A 21,400-nucleotide genomic window follows, 5' to 3' on the forward strand; every position below is an offset into this window, starting at 1 on the left:
AATGTAGGGAACACACATGGTTTTGGCCCCACCCGGAACAAACATCCCATGCCTAAGATAAAGGAATGAAAATCAACAGTTTTAAACCCCCTTATTTTTAGCAAAATCATAAATAAGGCTTGATCAATCAAGGGCCTGGGATCATCTGATCAAGTGCTCTCAGGGCTGATCACGTAAATGAGCCAGAAGTGGACCCCCATAAATATCCTTCAGAGACTATCTCAGGTGGGCCCATCATGCTTGATCATGGTACAAAATACTCCCAGATCACATGTTCGTGATGATCCAACCATACATGCTGATCATGTTGTGGCAATGAATTTTTTTTACTGTGGTCCATGAGCTGACATAAATGATCTCAATGCGGATTGAGGTTCCTGGGCAAAAGGATAGCTATCCTTGGAAGGTGGGTATGTTCTCAGAAAAGTGGTAGGAGACAATCTGGTAGCTCACATGGCACAATGTTGCAAAACTGGATCATCAAATAGTAAAGATCCTGGCCCATCCACATGACATTGGTGTGATCTAATCATTCAGAGACCATCTCTGGTGCAAATTTGCAAACTTGATAAGAGTGATTTTGGTACTTGAAGCCTGATCCTGGCCCATCCACATGACATTGGTGTGATCTAATCACATCACAGAGATGAAATGATCACTAAATCACATCTATCAGATGATCCCAAACAGAATATAGCAAAATTAGCAGTGGTCCACATTCAATTTCTATGACAGGTGGTCAAGTTGAGAATTGATGGGTGTAAATATAAACAGCCAAACCTGATATTCTGACTAAAAATGTGATTCAAGAAAGCAAAACAAATGTGCACCATGGAGAGATACAGAAGGCATCAAATCTGACAAAAGAAAAGGAAGAACTTCCAATTCAGCTAGAAGACATCACACATGAATTGACTCAATAAAACATAAATTAATCTCAATTTGCATCTCAAAATACCCCAAGTGTAATAACAAAGGGGCAGTGATATTGCTCTGCGTATGCTAGAAAAGATGCTTATGGTATTAAAACATCATATGACCTGATGGAGTTTGATATGTCCTCTATTATAACCGTGTCAGTGTAAGCAGCATCTTACTAACTCAATTCAGCTTCAAGCAGAGTTGGATATGTCCTCTATTATGCCTTTCCCGTCAAAAGCGTCAAAGAAAAAGAAGTTCTTGAGAGGATCCCCTTTACCCGATATCGCTTTAATGACTTCCTGAAAAATTCAAACAGCAAATGTATCAAAACAGAGCAGCAGAATGAGATTAACAAATCTGAGATTAAAAAAAGAAAGATAACCGTGATCTGCTCGAACACTTTTGGTCTTTGTCTATAGAAAAAAGCCATAGAAAAGTTCCCAATCCATGGTGGAGCAATTGCCTTTCAGAGGCTTGCAAAAGGAGAATTCCTCCCTTGGGAATCTTGCAAGTGATGAAACAAAGGACAAATGGTGAAGATACATTGAGTGTGGAATCCACACCCTCTTATCCAGTCTAAATGGGATAGGTAGAACTTGCTAAGGAGATCTAAAAACGATGATAGGTTGTCAATTTCAAAGTCTAACAACCCAATCTATTGACAGATCCCCCTTTCAAACACTAGCCCCTCTATAGGTTGCTAAAAGATACAGATCCGGGTAAGCATAGTGTAACAAAGACTATCATAGCCATAAATCTTCTTGAAACCTAGTACTCTCGCCCCTTCCAACTCCAAATCCATCTTTGATTCATACAAGGACAAAAGACGTAAAGGTGGATTCCTTCACTCCCCTCCTCCCCTCTTTTTTCTCCCACGACTTTATGTCATAGTGATTCTTTTTTCATATATGTAACTCCATAACCATTTACCCAAGTAGAGTTTTCGTCCTCAACCTTAGCTTTCCAATCCCAACGCCACATTGTTTCTTTGATCTACACACGTATCTCATACGAAACTTCATTCTCTCATTAGATTCTTCTCCTTACCAAAGAAAATTGCGTTGTTCCTGTAAAGTAGGGCAGCTTTTCATCCGTATCTTGGTGGGCCTAGTTCTTTCTAGTTACGTGTAGGAAGGGAGTAAGCATCTGAGCTAGTTTCATCACCAAGTTGTTTCAATTTATTTGCAATCTTAGTGGATATGTTGAAGAGAGGCATGAAATAGAGCAGAAAATTAGAGCAAAAAATTATAAGCACTGTGAATCAAGTTAATGAGACTAAAATCTTTTAGCTCAATCGCACCTTCACTATTGTGATAATTGTAATAAACATGGTACTGCTTTGCCAATCTTCCTCTGTTGTGGAATTCCGTAAGAAAAGTCATCACATCCTTTTTAACAACTTCCCAATATCTATGATAGAATGCCATTGTAACACCATCCGGTGCGGAAGCTTCATCTTTCCTCATGCTAAAAATAGTAGATCTCACTCATCAAATTTGTTTTCCAACTTCTTTTGTCATGATCTATGTTACACGGATTCTTCTAAATGGGCGATTTACCCATGTCGAACACGTGTCCGATTCTATAACTTTAGGATTCAGAGACACTTCTATATCTGTTTTGTTAATTTTTTAAATACCTACAACCAATTTACAATATCACATGTTTTGAGTTTTATCTATCTAATAGGAAGTGTTTTATATATTTATTTAACCTAACAAAATTTCCAATATATTACCTGTTATATCAGTACTATCATGCAAAAGAATCAGAATTAGATTCGATTAAAATATATTGGTGAATCAATGAATCCATTTTTTGGCGTTAGCCGAATCCGACACAATGTTACCGGGATCGCCCTCCGACCCGCGATCCGGGGTCGCCGACCCGAAACATGGGTCGTTTGTGAACCGGATAGCCAAAAATGGCGACCCGGGCGACCCGCGGGATGGGGAAAGATGCATAGATAGGTAACACTTTAGTGGACTAGGAAAAGAGAGTTGCACAATAGTTTATTAGTTTGTTCATGTTTTTACTTTCTTATTTGAGAACCGGGTAGTTATTTTCCGTTTGCTTTTATTCAAGATTGAGAATGCAATATATGTTGGTACTTAATCTAGTGATATTTGGAGATCTTCAAATTTTATATATTATGGATTGGATTGGAACTAGAATTTTCGTTTTGAATATATATGAATAGCATACACGAGGTTTTTGGTTTTGTTTATTAAATGTGTGTGTGTGTGTGTGTCTATATATATATATAGAGGAAAGTGTTGGTGAGCTTAAGCGCCCAATCACATGGGTCCCACATTTTCTGTGGTGATCCAAACCATTCATTTGCAAGGCCCTATCATAGATAGGGTGTGTACCAAAAATCAACTCCATAGGATCATCCTAACCCATCCATTTGTGGAGGTCAAAATGGACAGACATTATTTGTCCACAAATCTGCCCATTTTTGTCCTCCACAAATGGAGGGGTTAGGATGATCCTATGGAGCTGATTTTTGGTACACACCCTATCTATGATAGGGCCTTGCAAATGAATGGTTTGGATCACCACAGAAAATGTGGGACCCATGTGATTGGGGCGCTTAAGCTCACCATAAGTTTGGTGAGCTTAAGCTCACCAACACTTTCCTCATATATATATATATATATATATATATATATATATATATATATATATATATATATATATATATATATATATATATATATAGCACCAGAGCGACCCAAATTTGCGTTCCAAATCGACCAACGAGCCGAAATAGCAAACCGACTTAGCCTACCCTCATCGTACTGCGTACCGGGCTACCATCGTACCCCGTATCCGTTCCCGTACCGCGTTCCAGGTAACCTTGATCCGACACTAGGTACCCATGTTAGATTCCAACACTCATACCCGTACCCATGCAACATAGGTCTTGATTGATGTGTTTGAACTTTGAACTCAATCCCAGAAGTTTAGGCCTCTGATGATGTTATTTAGAATATAATTTAGAGAAAGTTTGAACAATTAAGTTCTTAGACAAACCGTGTGTAGTTTTTTCCTTTACATATCATATAATGTATATACTACCTACATAGTTTTATTGTGCCTCTAACTATATGGATACACCTCTATATATTTTATACTTACATGAACTAATATTTCTGTCATGCAGGCTGATTGGCGTATCAGTTATGCTATTTTTTAGTGTCAGACAGGAGACAACTCCCATCCATGTTTGAGGATGTTGGAGAACTGTCTTAGAGGCAGGTTCTAACCCATGAATGTTTCTAATCCAATAAATTGAATTCTTCATCCAAAACTACGAATCATCTCACTGGAAATAAGTAAACAAACTACTAAGATATAGAGGAAAGGGGTTTTCATTCTCAAATATGGGGGTTATCATTTTCTACCTCATAGCTCCGGTGATGAATCTCAACATGGTATATAATCCAGCAAGTTCACAAATGAAGAATATAAGAAATTAGAGATTCTATAGGATCAATGTAGAATAATATAAATTATTGATGATCACAGCCAAGATTTTAAATTTCGGTTTCGGCTGAAATTCCGTCAAGGAATAAAATATTATATTTAAATTGCAATTTTGACCTCGGTCAAAATAAATTTGGTACGTTTCGGGAATTTCGGTTTCGGAACGTTTCGGGAATTTCGGTGTTGACAATTTCGGATTTCGGTCGAAATTTAAAACCATGATCACAGCAAGATGACAGCTTCACTTATCTAAAGGTCATAAAATGGGCATCCACACCATCCGTTGGAGCAAGCAATAACAAGTGTGGGTGCTCCACACTTCCCATTTCATTTCAAGCGTCCCACAACTCCCGCCAATAGGATGGAAAAATACTCACCTTTTTACCCTTATAACAAAATTTTGTTGTACCTGGCCAAGAATCCCACCAACGATAGCACATACTGGTGGGTGCTCTGTGGTACCCACTAGAAGCCGTTCCAGGAGACCAACGGGGATATGAGATTCATTCAGTGACTGCATCATACCAAGAGAGGTTACATGTCAGAAGATGTGACACTCCAATATGTTAATCAAAATTAATTCCCACCAGAAGATAAACAAAATAGACCAAATCACCTGGGCCCCACAAAGCTCATTCCTCAGCTCCAAAACTCTAGGAAGATCAGCAATTGATGTTTCACCAGGATTTCGTCCCTCAGCCAGCTCAAACCTTTCTATCACTGCATAAGAACCAACAATGTCATACCATTCAAAAAAAAAAAAAGAACCAACAATGCCATTGCATTGGCCACTGGTTGGGACAGAATGGCTTACATAAATCAAAACTCTTGAACCAGAAAATTGTAGAATGTAATGTCGGAAATTGCTTATGTAGCCAAACAAACAAATGCAAGAGAATGCACCTTATTTTAAGTACAACATGTATCAGACATTTGGGCCGAACAGAATGCATAAGATGGGTGTGTGAAACAACCAATTACTCCAAAATCTTAAGCTGTTAGAGATGGCGTTATTTAATCTTTTATGCATTAACACTCCCCCTCACGTGTGGCCCCTCTTTTTAGGGTTCCCCTACACGTGGCACATGTGACCCCTCTTTTGGGTTGGCCATTGCATGCGGATTTCTAATATCAAGGAGTTTTCAAGCCAGGGCAATTGTTCCGATGCCATGTGAAACAACCCATTGCTCCAAAAGCTTAAGCTGTTGGAGATGGCGTTACTTAATCTTTAATGCATTAACAGAGTGCAATCAGTAAGTAAATTATATTTAGCATCAACATCAGCTTTCCTCAACACATTAAGGTGAGAAATGCCAACTGAAGGCTTTATGGAATTCTCAAAAAGTGAAATAATATCTGTAATAAAAAGTCCTTATAATGCGGACAGCCATGCTTGCACAAAACAAATACAGTGGGCAACACAATATTGGGTGATCTAAACCATTCATTTTTTGGGTCCCATGGTAGATAGGCCGTGCCAGAATAATCTTCTCCGCAGGATGATAATAACCCTCCAATCTTCGGAGGTTTAAAATGGAGAGAAATTATATGATGAAAGGCCATGTAAACACTTAAAGGTAGTATGATAGAAGTACCACCCTTGATATTTGATCCAACAGCAGCTCCTCAAAAGGTGATCTGTTGTTGGATGAAACATCAAGTATGGGATGATGACTACGTGTTCATACAGCCTTTCATCATATAATTTCTCTAAAATGGATGGCACGGTATAGAAACCCGCATAGATCAGGGTGTTAGGATCATCTTATGGAGAAAATTTTTGGGCCACGGCCTATCTACGTCGGGCTCCAACAAATGAATGTTTAGATCACCCAATAATGTGGGCCCCACTGTATTTTTTTTCTACACTTGCATGCACGGTCGTCCACCATATAAAAACTCCTGTAGTAAATAAGACGTGATTTTTCACTGTAATGCAAATGGCACAGAAAATAAGAAACCGTAATAGAATTATAGAATAAATATGTTAGTAAAGCAGAACCACAAAAAATACAAATAAGTCTGACGGTCGCATTTGTCCCACACTGATGTTGACAAGTAACAATGTCGACATCACAGAGCAGAATAGAACTCTCACTGGGAAGTGATAATTTCTACAAGTGCTCTGGATAAGCATAACATATGAGGGTTCAGAAAGAATTCCATAAAATGTATAAATTGCAACTGGATGATAAGCCAAAATGGAAAGTAACCTAATGTTATATATTTTTTAATACCATAAAATATAGCATATACCCATTAGATAGTCCAAATCATATGCTAAAAACAAAAGTTCTGACATAATGTTGAAAGGAATGAAAATTAATCCCATTGCAAGTTAGGAGTCTTCTAGTGCCATTTTTATGCGCATATGTGATGTGCAGATTGTAGGCCCGATAAGAGGCATATTTGCCCATTAGAACTTTTAGGGATTTATTTCCATGTTATTTAGTTTTTAGGATTCTTATTTCCATGTTATTTAGTTTCTAGGATTTTATTTTCCATGTTACTTTTAGGGCTTTTATTTTCCATGGAATTTTAGTTCAATTGCCTATACATAGGCCTCATGTATTAAGGATTTTAAGTTTTTTTTATTAATTGAATTGATTGAGATTTCTTCCCTCTGAAGATTATTCTTCCTCTTTCTCCTTCTATTCTACATCAATATGTGAAAGAGAAGAATAACATATCCATTCATGAAGCATTAATAACAAGAAAATGGAGCACTCGCTGTACCAATGGAGCCAAAGGAATCCATGGTTTTAAATTTTGAGCGAAACCGACATGAAACAACCGAAATGTTTCCATTTCCATCCCACCAAAACTATACTGAAACGGAAATGCATATTAAAACTAAAACTAGAAGTGTAATGGTGGTATACTATAGCAGCGTGTGTTTCATAATTATATTTATATGAATTACATATGAAGATGTGGTGTGTGCATTATATATAAATATTTATATGAATTACATATGAAATGTAGTATGTACCAAAGTTACCATGTTGGGAAGCGAAACGTGAAATGGAATGGGGAAACGCGGGGGGAGGGGGTGTCGATAGAGGATAAATGAGAATCAAAGAAGTGACAGAAAATTGAAGGGGAAACGCCTTAGGAAACACATTAGAAACATTTTGGAAATGATAGAGAAATGGCTAGGGAAAAACAAATGAAACACAAGAAAATAGAGATATGTGAGAAATACACCTAATTCGGTTTTATTTTTATTTTAGTTATTTTATATCTTATTACCCTAGTTTTTGTTTTGATTTGTATTTCTGTAAGATTTTGTGTGTTTTTGTGTGTTTGTAGATTTGAAATTTCTTTATTTCAAATTTTTATGAGCTTTTACTCATAAATACATCCTTTCATAACATTAAAAAAAATACATCAATTCATAATTTTTATTTAAATTAGAGTCAGATATCTATGATTTATGTATGCTCTTTAATTTATTTATTTTTTAGAAGAATGTTTTACTTCTTTTTTTTTTTTATTACTATATACTATTTGATTCCTCTTTAATATGCATTTTATAATATTTTGGTATGACTTCTTAAAAAATGATTCATGTACGTTTCACACATGTTTCCCATACGTTTTTCACGCGCTTCATGCATGTTTCACATAAGTTTCACGTACGTGTTTCGGAAACATTTCCCCAAATTTTTTGTCACATTTTGTAAACGTTCTCGAAATGCATTTCCCGGGAAATGCATTTCTCACTCCCTTAAGGTGTTTCTGACAATTATGGAATGTACTGAATTATCAGACATGCGTGAAGGATGTGCACGATTATGGAATGGGTTCTTCGTGAAGTCATCAAAACAAGAAGCTTCTTCTTCTTGAATCGGATTCACAAGTTGTGTCAATCATTCGTTCAAGATGTCAACTTGTCTCCTCAGTTGGTCAATCTCATCTTGGTTGTCCTATGGTGGATTGAGTAGTGCGGGGGCTGTTCAGTGTCTTCTTCTTGGAAAATTGATCACGAACTGTGCAAACCCTAATAGAATTGCGCTCTGATACCAACATTATGTTGACAAGTTGGAGAGATTTAGATCTCGAATATAATCAATCATATCTGTTAGACCCTCAATCTGAATGCCCGTAAAAAATCAAAATGAGACTAACACAATCAGAAGAAAAGAAAAGAAAAAGAAAAAAAAACAATGACATTATCACAGAGCTGACAATACAATCCCAAACTCATTAAATGAAGACTAAGACAATCAGAAATAGAAAAACTATGACATTACCACAGAGCTGACAATACAACGGCAAACTCATTCTCACAAAATTATCCCTTTCACTTATTTATTTTTCTGTTATAGAAAAACTACGACATTACCCCAGAGCTGACAATACAACGCCAAACTCGTTCTCACAAAATTATCTCTCACTTATTTATTTTTCTGTTATTTCTCTTCTACAATAGGAAAATTGAATTTGTATTTAAGTCTTAAAAAGCTTTGAGACTAAAATAGGATAAGAAATAAAAAACCAAAAAATAAATTTCCGAACCATAAAATGGTAGGAACTATTTCAATCCACTTGCAATTCACTGTTCCTATTTTGATTTTACCCCCCATAGTGTATGAGATAAATGTAGGCATTTCGATTAGGCATCTTCATCTCTCTAATCCCAATCATAATCTCTCTCTCGATCATCTATTTCATATCCTTTGGATCCTGATGTACGTAATTGGAAGTAACCAATTAGGTTTACAAGACCAATTTGTTCTCGTTCGACCTCAAAAGTGCCACAGATTTGTTGCCTATGAAAGTCGTCCAGAACATGTTCAAGAAAAGGATACTGAAACCGATGAAGAAGCAAACAACGACTCGTACCTCATTTTATCATTTTAACATTTAACATCTAATTATATTTCAATGGTGGCAGGTACACTTTGTTCAACATTCTTATATTGGAATCTAATGTAATTTACCAATGCTTTAATAATATTTTTTTAATATTACCAATGCTTTAATAATATTAGGCTTGTGTAAGTTACAAACCTCTCATAGCAAAGTACAATTTGGTCATCTTTCTAGGAAGACTTCTCCAAGGTATTGCAACCGCTTCCTGCCACGATGAATATTAAGAGGTATGTAGATATTCATAACAGACAACCACACATCAAAGTATAAATCTAAGCTAATTGTATGTACAAAAGCATAGAGACATTTATGTTTTATAGCCTTGAAAACACATATATATATATACGCGCACACACACACACACACACACACACACACACACACACACACACTAGTGAGAAAACCCGTGCGATGCACGGGGTGAGAAAGGAAACAATTAATCAGGAAAAGTAGTTTTTTCGTAATTGTCATATTTTTAAACCTCTGCTGTGTAGTTTTTTCCGTAATTGTCATATACAGGTACACTTTTTCGGTACTTTTTTCCGTAATTTTTCTACTTGACAGCATTTTTTCTGTAATTTTCCTCCAAAACTTTAGTACCTAATGATTATTATTGCTAGCTTCTTTCGGTACTTATTACTGCTAGCCACCTTTCCAGAAATAGTATTTTCGTGCAGTTTTCACCACGTCTAATAAGACAAATCTCTCAACACATACAATTGCAAAGGATGGGCGAGAAGTAGCCTTTGGAGAAGGTGGCTAGCAAATACCTATAAAACGAAAGATGGAGAAGAAAACGACACGAAAGAATGATGCAAAATTACCGTCGACGTGTTAATTCCACAGTTTTTTCAAATAATTCAGAAAATTCAAACCTTTTCTCTTCTGCTATATATATACTAGTAAAAAGCCCCGTGCGATGCACGAGCCGACAAAGAACTGTACAGACCACATCATAGGTTGATCCAAACCGTCCATGTGATGGAACACAACATCAATAGGTTGTGCCCGTAAAATCATTTCCATAGGCTGATCCTAGCCCTCCAATCTATAGAGGTTTCCATAATATGTTGTTCCTCTTAAGGTGCTTGAAATTCGTAAATATTTTTAAAGGTGTCCGGAATTCGTGATATCCTCAAAAAATTATTCAGAAAATGTAGTTTTTTCGTAATTGTCATATTTCTATACCTCTTCTTTGTAGTTTTTTCCGTAATTGTCATATACAGGTACCCGTTTCGGTACTTTTTTCCTTAATTTTACGACTTTCAAGCACTTTGTCCGTAATTTTCCTCCAAAACTTTAATACCTAATGATTATTATTGGTAGCTTCTTTCGGTACTTATTATTGCTGGCCACCTTTCAAGAAATAGTATTTCCGTGCAGTTTTCACCACGTCTAATAAGACATCTGAACACATACAATTGCAAAGGATGGGCGAGACGTAGCCTTTGGAGAAGGTGGCTAGCAAATACCTATAAAAACGAAAACGACAGGAAAGAATGATTCGAAATTACCGTCGACATGTTAATTCCACAGCTTTTTCAAATAATTCAGAAAATTCAAACCTTCTCTTTTGCTATATATATATATATATATAGGGAAAGGTGTGCGTACTCGGTCGAGTAGATAAGCTTATCTACTCGGTCGGGTTAAAAACAGTGGTGGCCCACATTTTTGGGGTGATCCAAACCATTCATTTGAAAGGCCCTTACCTAGATAGGGTGTCCACAAAAAATCAGCCCCATAGGATCATCCTAACCCATGCAACAGTGGAGGGAAAATGGGGGAAAATGGACAAACACAGCTTGTCCACAAATCTGCCCATTTTTCCCTCCACTGTTGGATGGGTTAGGATGATCCTATGGGGCTGATTTTTTGTGGACACCCTATCTAGGTAAGGGCCTTTTAAATGAATGGTTTGGATCACCCCAAAATTGTGGGCCCCCACTGTTTTTAACCCGACCGAGTAGATAAGCTTATCTACTCGACCGAGTACGCACACCTTTCCCATATATATATATATATATATATATGAGGATAGAGTTGCTGCGCTCGAGCACAAAAACAGGGTGGGGCCACATTTTGGGTGGGATCCAAAGCATTCATTTGATGGACCCTTTCATGGGTAGGGTGTCCACCAATAATCAGCCCCATTGGATCACCTTAGGGTGTCCATTTGTGGGGCCAAAAATTGACAGATTTGTGGACATTGTGAAAACTCAAAGATTAGAACCATCCCTTTGATGTTGTAGTACTCGAGCAAAGAAATGTGTGCCCCATGTCATCACCATGGCTTTAAATTTCGACCGGATTTCGGTGGGGACCGAAACCGAAATATGCCGAAATTCATTATTTCGCCATTTACCTAATTTCGGCCGAAATTTCGATTATGTGCCTTTTTTAATTTTTAAAAAAAAGTGTTACAAAATTTCGGCCGAAATTCGGTCCGGGATTTCGAACCAAATTACCAAATTTAGGACCGAAATTTCGGTTTTCGGTGGGGTTCGAAACGGTTACCGAAACCAAAATTTTAAACCATGGTCATCACCACCAAGTTAACTTCCATATGCTTCATTCATTTTTTTTTTTAAAAAGAAGCTTTCGTAGACTTCCTGTTGTACATTGGACATGACATGTGTATCATAGTTTTTGGTCAAACACAAGGGTTTGGGGGTTCTTCTGATTGAAAAAAAATCCCCATTTTTTGGGGGGTAAACGCAGATTTTGCAATTTGAGAAACCCTAGAGTTCTAGATGGCAAGAATTAAGGTTTTAGAAGCATCTACGATTAAAAATGAAAGAAAAAACCCTTCCATATGTAGGGGAAATTATGGTTTTTCTCCGACTGAGAAACCCTATGCTCTTGTCCAAGATAATGATTTGAGAGAGAGAGCAAGAGATAGAGAATGTTGCCAGCAAGATTGCTACTCAACGAGGGATACTACACACAAAGACGTGGGATTTTCTCAAGTGTTGTTTGCTAACTCTTCGGTCAACTCAATGAATTATTGAATTGTAATTCTAAAATTTTCTACGCATGGTAGAGAACTTTAGAAGGAATCTAAGCCATATTCGGTACTAAAATAAATTGCAAATTCAGGCAGAGTATTCGCCAGACGCCACAACTTTCCCGCTTGTAATAAAAAAACAGAATTTGCTATTTGGGTGGACATCTAAACATACCATGAGATTGCAATGTAGTGATATTAGGACATTGGAGGTATATTTCCATGAATTTTCAAAAAGAGCATACAATTATAGCTTTGTGTGTACAAAAAATCAACCCCAGAGGATGTGGGATCCATTTGGGCAGCATTAATGAAACCTCCCAGGTAAATGAGAAAAAAAATCAAATAATTAATTCCACGTCCTTTTGCGGACACCGAAAGACCAAAACTGATATTTATGATAACACCACAAATACATATTTTTTAGCTTATTTTTAATGATAAAGAGCTTTATTGGGGGGGGGGGGGGGGGGGGGGGGGGAATGAGGAACAAGGGGACCAACCCCATGACCGAGATGGTCAGAAGAAAAGAAGGAATGAAAAGAAAATGTATGCAGCAAAAGACCACTCGAGAGGGAAGAAAATCAAAGAGCTCTAGACTCTCCCGGTAGACTCCTTCCACCTTGCAAGTCTGTCAGTATCCCTATTGGCCGACCTTCAAACATAATGGAATGAAATGGACGAAGCTGCTACTTGGTCCATAATCTCGTCAAACCATTGCACAAATCACCAAGGAGGAGAGCGGCTACCCTTCAACCACCTAATCACATTTGGAGAGTCCCCTTCCACTATCACTCTATCAAGGAGGGATGCATCTAAGGTTCTTATACCTTGGAGGGTGGCCCTAACCTCTACCTCATTGGAATCTGCTATCCCAATGGGGCTTGAATAGGCCCAACTCGTCTTTAGAAGGACACCTACTCCTGGTGGTCCAAGGTTCCCAATACTAGATCCATCGAAGTTAAGTTTTAGCTGCCTGGGTTCTAGAGGTTCCCAATCTTGAGAGAGGGAATCTCTTAGCTCCCCACTACAGCAAATCTCCCTCTACCCATGCCATATGTCATATGCCGAGACAAACATGAAGCTAGGAAGCATCCTAACCCAGGATATTGTTAATGCTATGATACTAAAAAAGATGAAGTGAGAGCTTTTAACTTGACCTATAAACACTCGGGCATTTCTCTCTTTCCATAACACAAAATTGTGGCTAGCAATATTACATTCCAAAGTCATGGGTATGCTCCCCAGTGACGTGAGTTCGAATCCGCCGTAGTAATCCGATGCGCTTGATTTACGGGTGACTGCGAGCATCCATAGGGATTAGTCCCGCCCTAAAATGAGGTGGGGATACCCTATGTCATTAAAAAAAAGGATTACATTCTAAAGTATTTTACCTTTCTTCCTCCAAGGAACCTAGGGCTAACTCTCCAAAAGATCTGGTAATGTGGAGGGAAGACCCAAGTCATACCAAATCTGGTAACGATTTCACAGCACACATACCTGGCCAGTTTGCAATGTATAAACATATGGTAAATTGTTTCTCCCGCTTCCACACATAAGGCAACAATGGTCTACAACCAACATATGACGACTTCAAAGATGGTCCACAATGAATATTTTATCAAGCATCATTGTCCAATCAAAGGTGCATACTTGGGCCGAGCATGAATGCTACACACTCTGGCTAGGATTGAGGCAACAGGGCTAGATACAATATTAATGGTAGAATGATTAGAAGCTAAATATCCCGGAGGAGCACCAGATCCAAACCATTTCGTTTTTTCCAGACTTCTTGATGTAGTTTGCCTGAATAAATTCAACAGTCTCTCCACCCTATCCATCGCTGTCAAAGAAATTCCTCTTAAAATTGATTCTCCAAGATATATTATTCCCCTCTTGATGAAAACAATCCCTTACAAAAATTTCCTTATCTGCACTTTTTTAGCTTAATTGGCTCTTTTATTGGACAACACAACCCCCCCCCCCCCTCTTTCCGCGTCTTCAATCCACACCCCCAAACGGTCCCCAATACTAAGGTTTAGAATTACGCCTTACGCCACTAGTCATGAACTCATGATATTAGAAATTACACTCTATAGTTGTAGGAAACATTTACGACCCAATTTACTAAAATAACTTATTCCACCTATGCCCTTGTGGACCCCCAAAGACCAAAACTAATATTTATCATAACATATTAAATACACCTTTTTTAGCTTAATTGACCTTTTTATGCCTCCCCACCCACGCATTAAATATATCTTTTTAGCTCACTTGACCCTTTTATGCCGCCCACAACCCAACCCACAAAAAAAAAGGAAAAAGAAAAATGTGGTAAGTGAACGAAAAAACAATCAGAAGCAGCTCACCTATCCTTTTCTAAGTCACCTGGTATACGCCCCAGTGAAAAAAATACAAATGGATTGACAAAAAATTTCTGGAAACGAAATTCTACCACTACAACTTGTAGAGTTTTGAATAGAATAGAAAATTGATTCAATTCCTACCCAGCCTTTTGAGCTAGGATGATTGATACTTATCCAAACCAACTTGATCCTAACATGTTCCCTCATACGCCTTCTAGAATTCCTCAAACTAACTCAATATTTCCCTTTGAAATCCCAATTTACAAACTTGGCCCCGATACCAAGGTTTCGGATTATCTCACTTGTCATAATGTTAGAAATTAGTCTCCTAATCTATTCCCTCGAAAAATCCCCTTTTGTGGACACTCGAGGACCAAAAGTGATATTTATCACAACACCACTAATCCACCCTTTTTAGCTGAATTGACCCTTCTATTGCCCCAGCCCACCACGGTCTTCAAGCATTACATAGCATTTTGATCTTGGGAGATTGATACATATCGAAACTACCTTGATCCTAACTCATTCCCTCGGAAACCTTCTAGAATCCCTCATACTGGCCTCAATATACAATATTGGCTCCAATACCAAGGTTTAGTTGTAGGAAACCTTTACAAGCCCAATTTATCGCAAACAGCCTTCCTCTTAAAATGTTACAATTAAGACCCTATCCTAGGATAATGCTGCATGTCATGATACTATCCATCTCTTTACCTTAGGGCATACCCAAACTCACTAACACCCTCTTGAATTATAAATATACCAATAAAATACTAGCCACCCATAGAAGCCACATCTCATAATCATGGACCAACACAAAACTCCAAAAGAAGCCTAAAAAAACAATGAAAAAGGAAAAAAATGAAGTTAAACCCCTGTTAGATTTTCCAACTCTTATATTTATATGAATTGCACGCAAAATATTGTGAATTTATTATGTATAAGTATTTATATGAATTAAAAGTGAATCATTAGACATGCGTCACAGTGCATGTCACTAGGTGTTCGATGTTTTTAAACCACTATAGATGGTTGTCTTGCTTATGTGATGGTTTCTAAGTTTGTATTTTTTGAAATGATTTCTAAGTTTGTATTTGTGCTTATTCTATCATTTCCTAAAGTTTCATCTTTAAATTCTATCAACTACTACTACCTGCTCACATCCATCTATAATATATACTAAATGCGTTTCTTTTCCTTTGTCATCCATTTTCTTTCCATGGAAATTTTTTATTGGAAAGCTTTTTTTTATTGGAAAACTTTTTCCATAGAAAATTTTACTAGAATTTTTGCTATGATGTATTTTTTTACACCTCATGCATAGCATGGGTGAGACCCATCAATTTACAACACATGTTTTGATAAGGTGAGGCCCATCATTTTGCACCCATGCATAACATGGGTGGGGCTCACCATTTTACACATCATGTTTTCATATGGTAGGGCCATCATCTCTACCCAAGCCCATGCATTATATTTGGGCCCAGCATCTCCATCTAAATCCATGCAAGGTTGGGGCCCACCATATTACATCATGTTTTAATAGGATGGATCCCACCAGCTCCACCCAACACATGGTGTTGGGTGGTGCCCACCACTTTACCTCACATTTGATTGGGTAGGTCCCACGATCTCTAAACAGGCCTGTGCATAGGGCGGGCGTGTTGTTTTACACCCATGCATAGCATGGGCCAAGAATGCTAGTCATATAATAACCCCTTAAGTGTGCACTATTGCTTTTCCTGTAATGTCTTCCCATCATCTTTTATATTATTTATTGGCTGTTCTAAGGACAAATTTAACCCTCAATCAAAATTTGGTATTTGAACTAGCAACCAGAATACAATGGCTAGACTTATTTAAGTATCAACATTTGTGTCCTATTGGGGGAATGAAATTGAATGCACTATCTTGCCAATAGGTTTTACATTCATCCTAAAAATGGGATGATAGCGTTGAACTGGTTTCCTCAAATGTTTAAAGAAATGATTTATTTTTATTTTTTTGAAAATGAAAAGTTTAAAGAAAAGATACATAGCAAAGGTAAATAATAAAAGGAACTGACCAAGGCATACCTCAAAACTAGGATACTGCAACTGGCATTCAACAGTAGCATCGAGCTTTTTCTGCAAAAGGAATATTTGGCAAAATTATTTATTTACTTTTATTGATGACCGGGTGAAATCACAAGGAAAACTAGAAAAGCTAACCTACCCATTTATCTTGAAAATAAAACTAAATTTGAAATTCCAAATACAACAGTTTAGCCAGCAAAACCAAGTATAACGAATAGAAACTTATATAACTAACAATTCAACGGGAAAAAAAAATCAGAGAAGAAATAGTCATGGTTTTAAATTTCCACCGAAACCGACACGAAATGACAACATTTCCATCCCTACCGAAACCGAAACCAAAATGACCGAAATGCATAAACCAAAATCGTAAGACTAACAGTAGTATACTATATCACTATGTATTACATAATTATATGTATATGAATTACGTGCAAAATGTGGTGCATGTATTATGTACAAATATTTGTATGAATTACATGTGAAATTTTGTATGTACTAAATTACCAGACATGCGCGGCAGCACATGTTACTAGTTGTTTGATATTTTTAAACCATTATGGATGATAGTCTTGCTTATGTGATGGTTTCTAAGTGTGTATTTGTGCTTATTCTAGCATTTCCTGAAGTTTCATCTTTAACTTCTATCATATGCATATGTTTCCATATGTTTCCTTGATTTTACCGGATTTCCACCAAAATTTCCATCCGAAATCGAAATGTTTCAATTTCCATAGTGACTAAAACCAAAACCAAAATTTAAAACCTTGGATATAGTTGTCTGATCAAGGTCAATAGTAGATTAAACAATACCAGAAGCAAAGAAAATTTACAGAGATAACATGTTTACAATTCTTCTATGATTTAGCCGACACTTTGAATTTATTGTCGACACACGTGTCCTGCCGTGTCCGACACGACACGCGTGTCCACTTGTGTCGACACTCCTTTGGACACTTTTAAATGTATTGCTAGGAGTGTTAAGAGTTAATGTAGGCGTGTGGACACGTATTTGTGTGATGATCAATCATTTTATGTGTATGTACGTGTTAGCATTTCTAGATTTTAGATGTTGCGATGTCCAACAACTCATATCCATGTTGAAACTCGACATATGAATCCGCATCAACAAATATTATTATTATTATTTTATTTTTTTAAGTTAAACTTTCTACTAATATATACTTTCTATTTTAGTCGTGTCCCCGTTTCTAAATTTGGGGGTTTCCAGTGTCCGACACTCCATGTCGGTGTCGACGAGCGACACTCGTGTCCGTGTCCACAAATAATAGCAATTCTAATGGATAGTTTGGATTTCCATCTCCGTTTTCATATACAACGAAGAGGAAACAACATGGGTCACCATCAAAATGCTTATATCATAGAGCCATGGTTTCAGGTTTCGGTTTTGATATGTATTTTGGTCGTGATGGAAATGGAAACATGTAAGTTTTGGATGAAATTTTTTATACAAATCATGTAAAGTCATGAAAACATATGGAAACATGTACCAATAATGAACATTTAAGATGAAACTTCAAGAAGTGCTAGAATAAGCACAGATACACACTTAAAAACCACTGCATAAGTATAAAAAACCTACGTATAATGGTTTAACAAGATCAAATGCCTAGTGACATGAATTGTTGTGCATGCCTGATAATTCAGTACAAACCACATTTCACATGTAATTCATATAAATATTCATACATAATACATACATCACATTTCGCATGCAATTCATGTAAATATAATTATGTAACGCATATTGGTTTAGTATACTACTAATACACTTACGGTTTTGGCTTTTGTATGTGTTTCGGTAGGGATGGAGACTGAAACATTTAGTTCGTTTTGTGACAATTTCGGTGGAAATGGTTATAGCATCTAAAAGCCAAACTTAGCCAAAGAACATCAAATTGTGTTGTAGAAGACGGGACCACAGTTCATTCCATGAAGAAACATACAGGGTAAATGGCACTTGAATTATGTTTACTTCTACCCATATGTTTTAAATTATGTGGCATCATAAGCAAGACAACTTGTTGATAGATCAATAAATATCTACAGACCAGACCAAAAAACTTAGTTAAAGCTTCTACACCTACCTCGTCCATAAGCTGATCTGCGAATACTCTTAGAAGCACCTTCACAACCAGGTAGTTACAAGTTATAACACCTACCCATGTTCCTAGGTGATCACCAGAAATGAAACATAAAAATGAAAGGTCGTCCAGAGATACTAGGATGGAAAACTATTTCCCAAATAATCACGTGAATTGTCCTAAAAGTAGTATCGTCATTCCATAAGAATTTTAGAAATATTTTATTAATTCTATCCGCTACCGGAGGAGGAATTTCATAAAGAGAGAAGTAAGACAGAATATTTGAGGCTAAAAAGAGGATAATTCTGCTCTGGAGATACGAATGCTTCCCTTTCTAGGACTCCAAGCAGGACTCAATTTTCTTGGCAATGGATACCAATCATGCAGCTTAAGATCTAGTCCTTCAAAGGAAGACCAAGGTATTTAATTCTCAAAGAAGACGCACCAAATCCAAGGACAGTAGCCAGCAACTGACACTCAAAAATACTAATATTAATACCTCGGTTGATTCTCTGATTGGTGGTTTCCTCAATAAGGTAAATAATGACACTAAATCCAAGGAGCTCAAAACAAAAGAGGCTTCAGCAAAGACAATAGATCATCTAAATATCGGCGATGGGTGTTTTTTTTTAAGGGATCCCCATGCTAGGGTTGCGCGTGAACCCGACCCGAAAATGACATGGTTCGGGTTCAAAGCGGCTTAGGGCTGGCTTGGGTTTAGTTTTTTAAAACCCGAGTGAATCTCGGGTTGGGTCGGGTCAGGTTTGATGGCTAAAAGCATGAAACCCAAAATAACCCGGCTCTTCTTTTATCGCGTTAACTTTTTATGAAACGAAAATTTTCAAAACGATAAGATTTAAACCTGAAAATTCGTCGCACCAACACCCCCCCCCCCCCCTCGCTCTCTCTCTCTCTCTCTCTCTCTCTCTCTCTCTCTCTCTCTCTCTCTCTCTCTCGCCGGTAGGAGTTAGGACCAGGAGAAACCCAATGCGATATAATGGGTCGTACCTTTGCACGGGAAACTGTTGAAGATAGGGCTTCAATGGTGCCGGAGGCATAGTCTCCCTCCCTCTCTCTCTGTACTGGAAACTAATAGAAGATAAGGCTTCAATGGAGTCTGACGCATAGGTTCTCTCTCTATCTGTTTGGGTAAATTTGCTTTCTATATCCCTGTTGCTCCGTTTGCTATCTATCTCTGATTCTCAATCTGTAATCTTCGTTGCTCTCTCCACCCCTCTCTTTCTATCTATTTATAGGTCTGAGGAAAGCTCTCTTGGCTTCTCACGTTGTGAGAGTAGTAATTTATATTATATTGTTTAACTTTCCCCTAATATTAGCAGATTTTGGGTTTTCCAAAGTCTCGTCTAGTTTTAGAGTTTTCCAAAGGCCAAAATTTCATGTCAGTATTAGTTCTTGCTTTGAAAAAGAGCTATTGCAGATCAATCTACAATTCCTGTCTCGTTGTTAATAGTAATCTTAAATGTTGAACAGAGGATGACCCGGTACTTTGAAAAGTGCTCATATTGTCAGTAATTTCTCTTATTTTTGTAATTCCTCACCTGTTTGAGATTGTCTTTCATCAATGAAAATTGTTTTATTTTCAGTGGTTTCTTGTTAAAAAATTTTAGGAAACTGTTTCACCTCGTAGCGCCGATAAATCAGCATTTTTTGGTGAAGTGCTGAGATCTAAAAACATGTTTTTTTAGTAAAACTCATCTCAGCCCTTCACAGAAAGGTGAAGCTGTGAAGCGCTGATTCGTCGGTGTTGCGGAGGTGAAACAGACTCATTATTTAGTGGTATCTCGTCGCATGCATCTAGAATTAAAAAAACCCGACCCGACCCGACCCGACCCGACCCCGAGAAACTACCCCGGGTAGGGCCGGGTTTATGAATACCGGGTTTTACCAAAAACGACCCGACCCGACCCGACCTGACCCGAGACAGTTTCTTGGGTAGAGTAGGGTATTGGAAAACCCGACCCGCCCGACCCGAGTTGCAACCCTACCCCATGCCTGAGACATCTAGAAATACGACATCTAGAAATACCATAGTATCCTCTCAAACCTTCATTGATAAGGATAGAAAGTGAACAACTGAGCTAAAGAACTCAATCCATTTTCTCTATTTGAACCATCTTTTGTGATGTCCACAAAGAAGACATCATTCAAGCCACTTGTCTGTTTTCTCAAGATTCAACTTATTGAGCATACCACTAGACTCACTCCTCTAGGTAGAATCAAGAACTTCATTGCCCACCAATATTCCATCAAGAATTTGATGATTAGAGACGAAACATAACCCTCACCCTCCCTCCTCGAAAAAAAAGTAACCACCCACACCAGTCCCTCTCCATTTTTCTAAACAGCTAAGCCTCATTGGATTCTTGAGCATGACAATTTCTTGCCTCGACGATCAGCACAAAAGAATTTCTCTATCGAGAAGAAGATACTTGTGATCCTAACACATCTCCAAAAAAAGCGGAAAGCTTTGCAGGATTCTTGAGGAAAACTGGTTTCCCTTGCCGCTCGACTAATTGAAATATTTTTTTTTTATGA

General features: G+C 37.6%; 1 protein-coding gene across 4 annotated transcripts in view; it reads right to left on the minus strand.

Moving 5' to 3' along the window:
• Positions 1 to 751: 751 nt before the first annotated feature.
• LOC143889873 (SUMO-activating enzyme subunit 1B-1-like) overlaps positions 752 to 21,400 on the minus strand; it is a 51,118-nt gene continuing 30,469 nt past the window's right edge. For all 4 annotated transcript variants that reach the window (XM_077394255.1, XM_077394253.1, XM_077394256.1 and 1 more), the window contains exons 7-11: positions 16,740 to 16,790; positions 9,430 to 9,496; positions 5,030 to 5,133; positions 4,823 to 4,927; positions 752 to 1,220 (exon numbers count right to left, since the gene is read on the minus strand). In XM_077394255.1, the coding sequence (XP_077250370.1) occupies positions 1,113 to 1,220; positions 4,823 to 4,927; positions 5,030 to 5,133; positions 9,430 to 9,496; positions 16,740 to 16,790 (435 nt within the window). In that variant the 3' untranslated portion in view covers positions 752 to 1,112. The remainder of the gene's footprint in view (positions 1,221 to 4,822; positions 4,928 to 5,029; positions 5,134 to 9,429; positions 9,497 to 16,739; positions 16,791 to 21,400) is intronic.

Source organism: Tasmannia lanceolata, unplaced genomic scaffold (assembly GCF_043159265.1).
Source record: "Tasmannia lanceolata isolate RefF3 unplaced genomic scaffold, GAP_Taslan_0.1 ptg000013l, whole genome shotgun sequence".
Classification (NCBI taxonomy): Eukaryota; Viridiplantae; Streptophyta; class Magnoliopsida; order Canellales; family Winteraceae; genus Tasmannia; species Tasmannia lanceolata.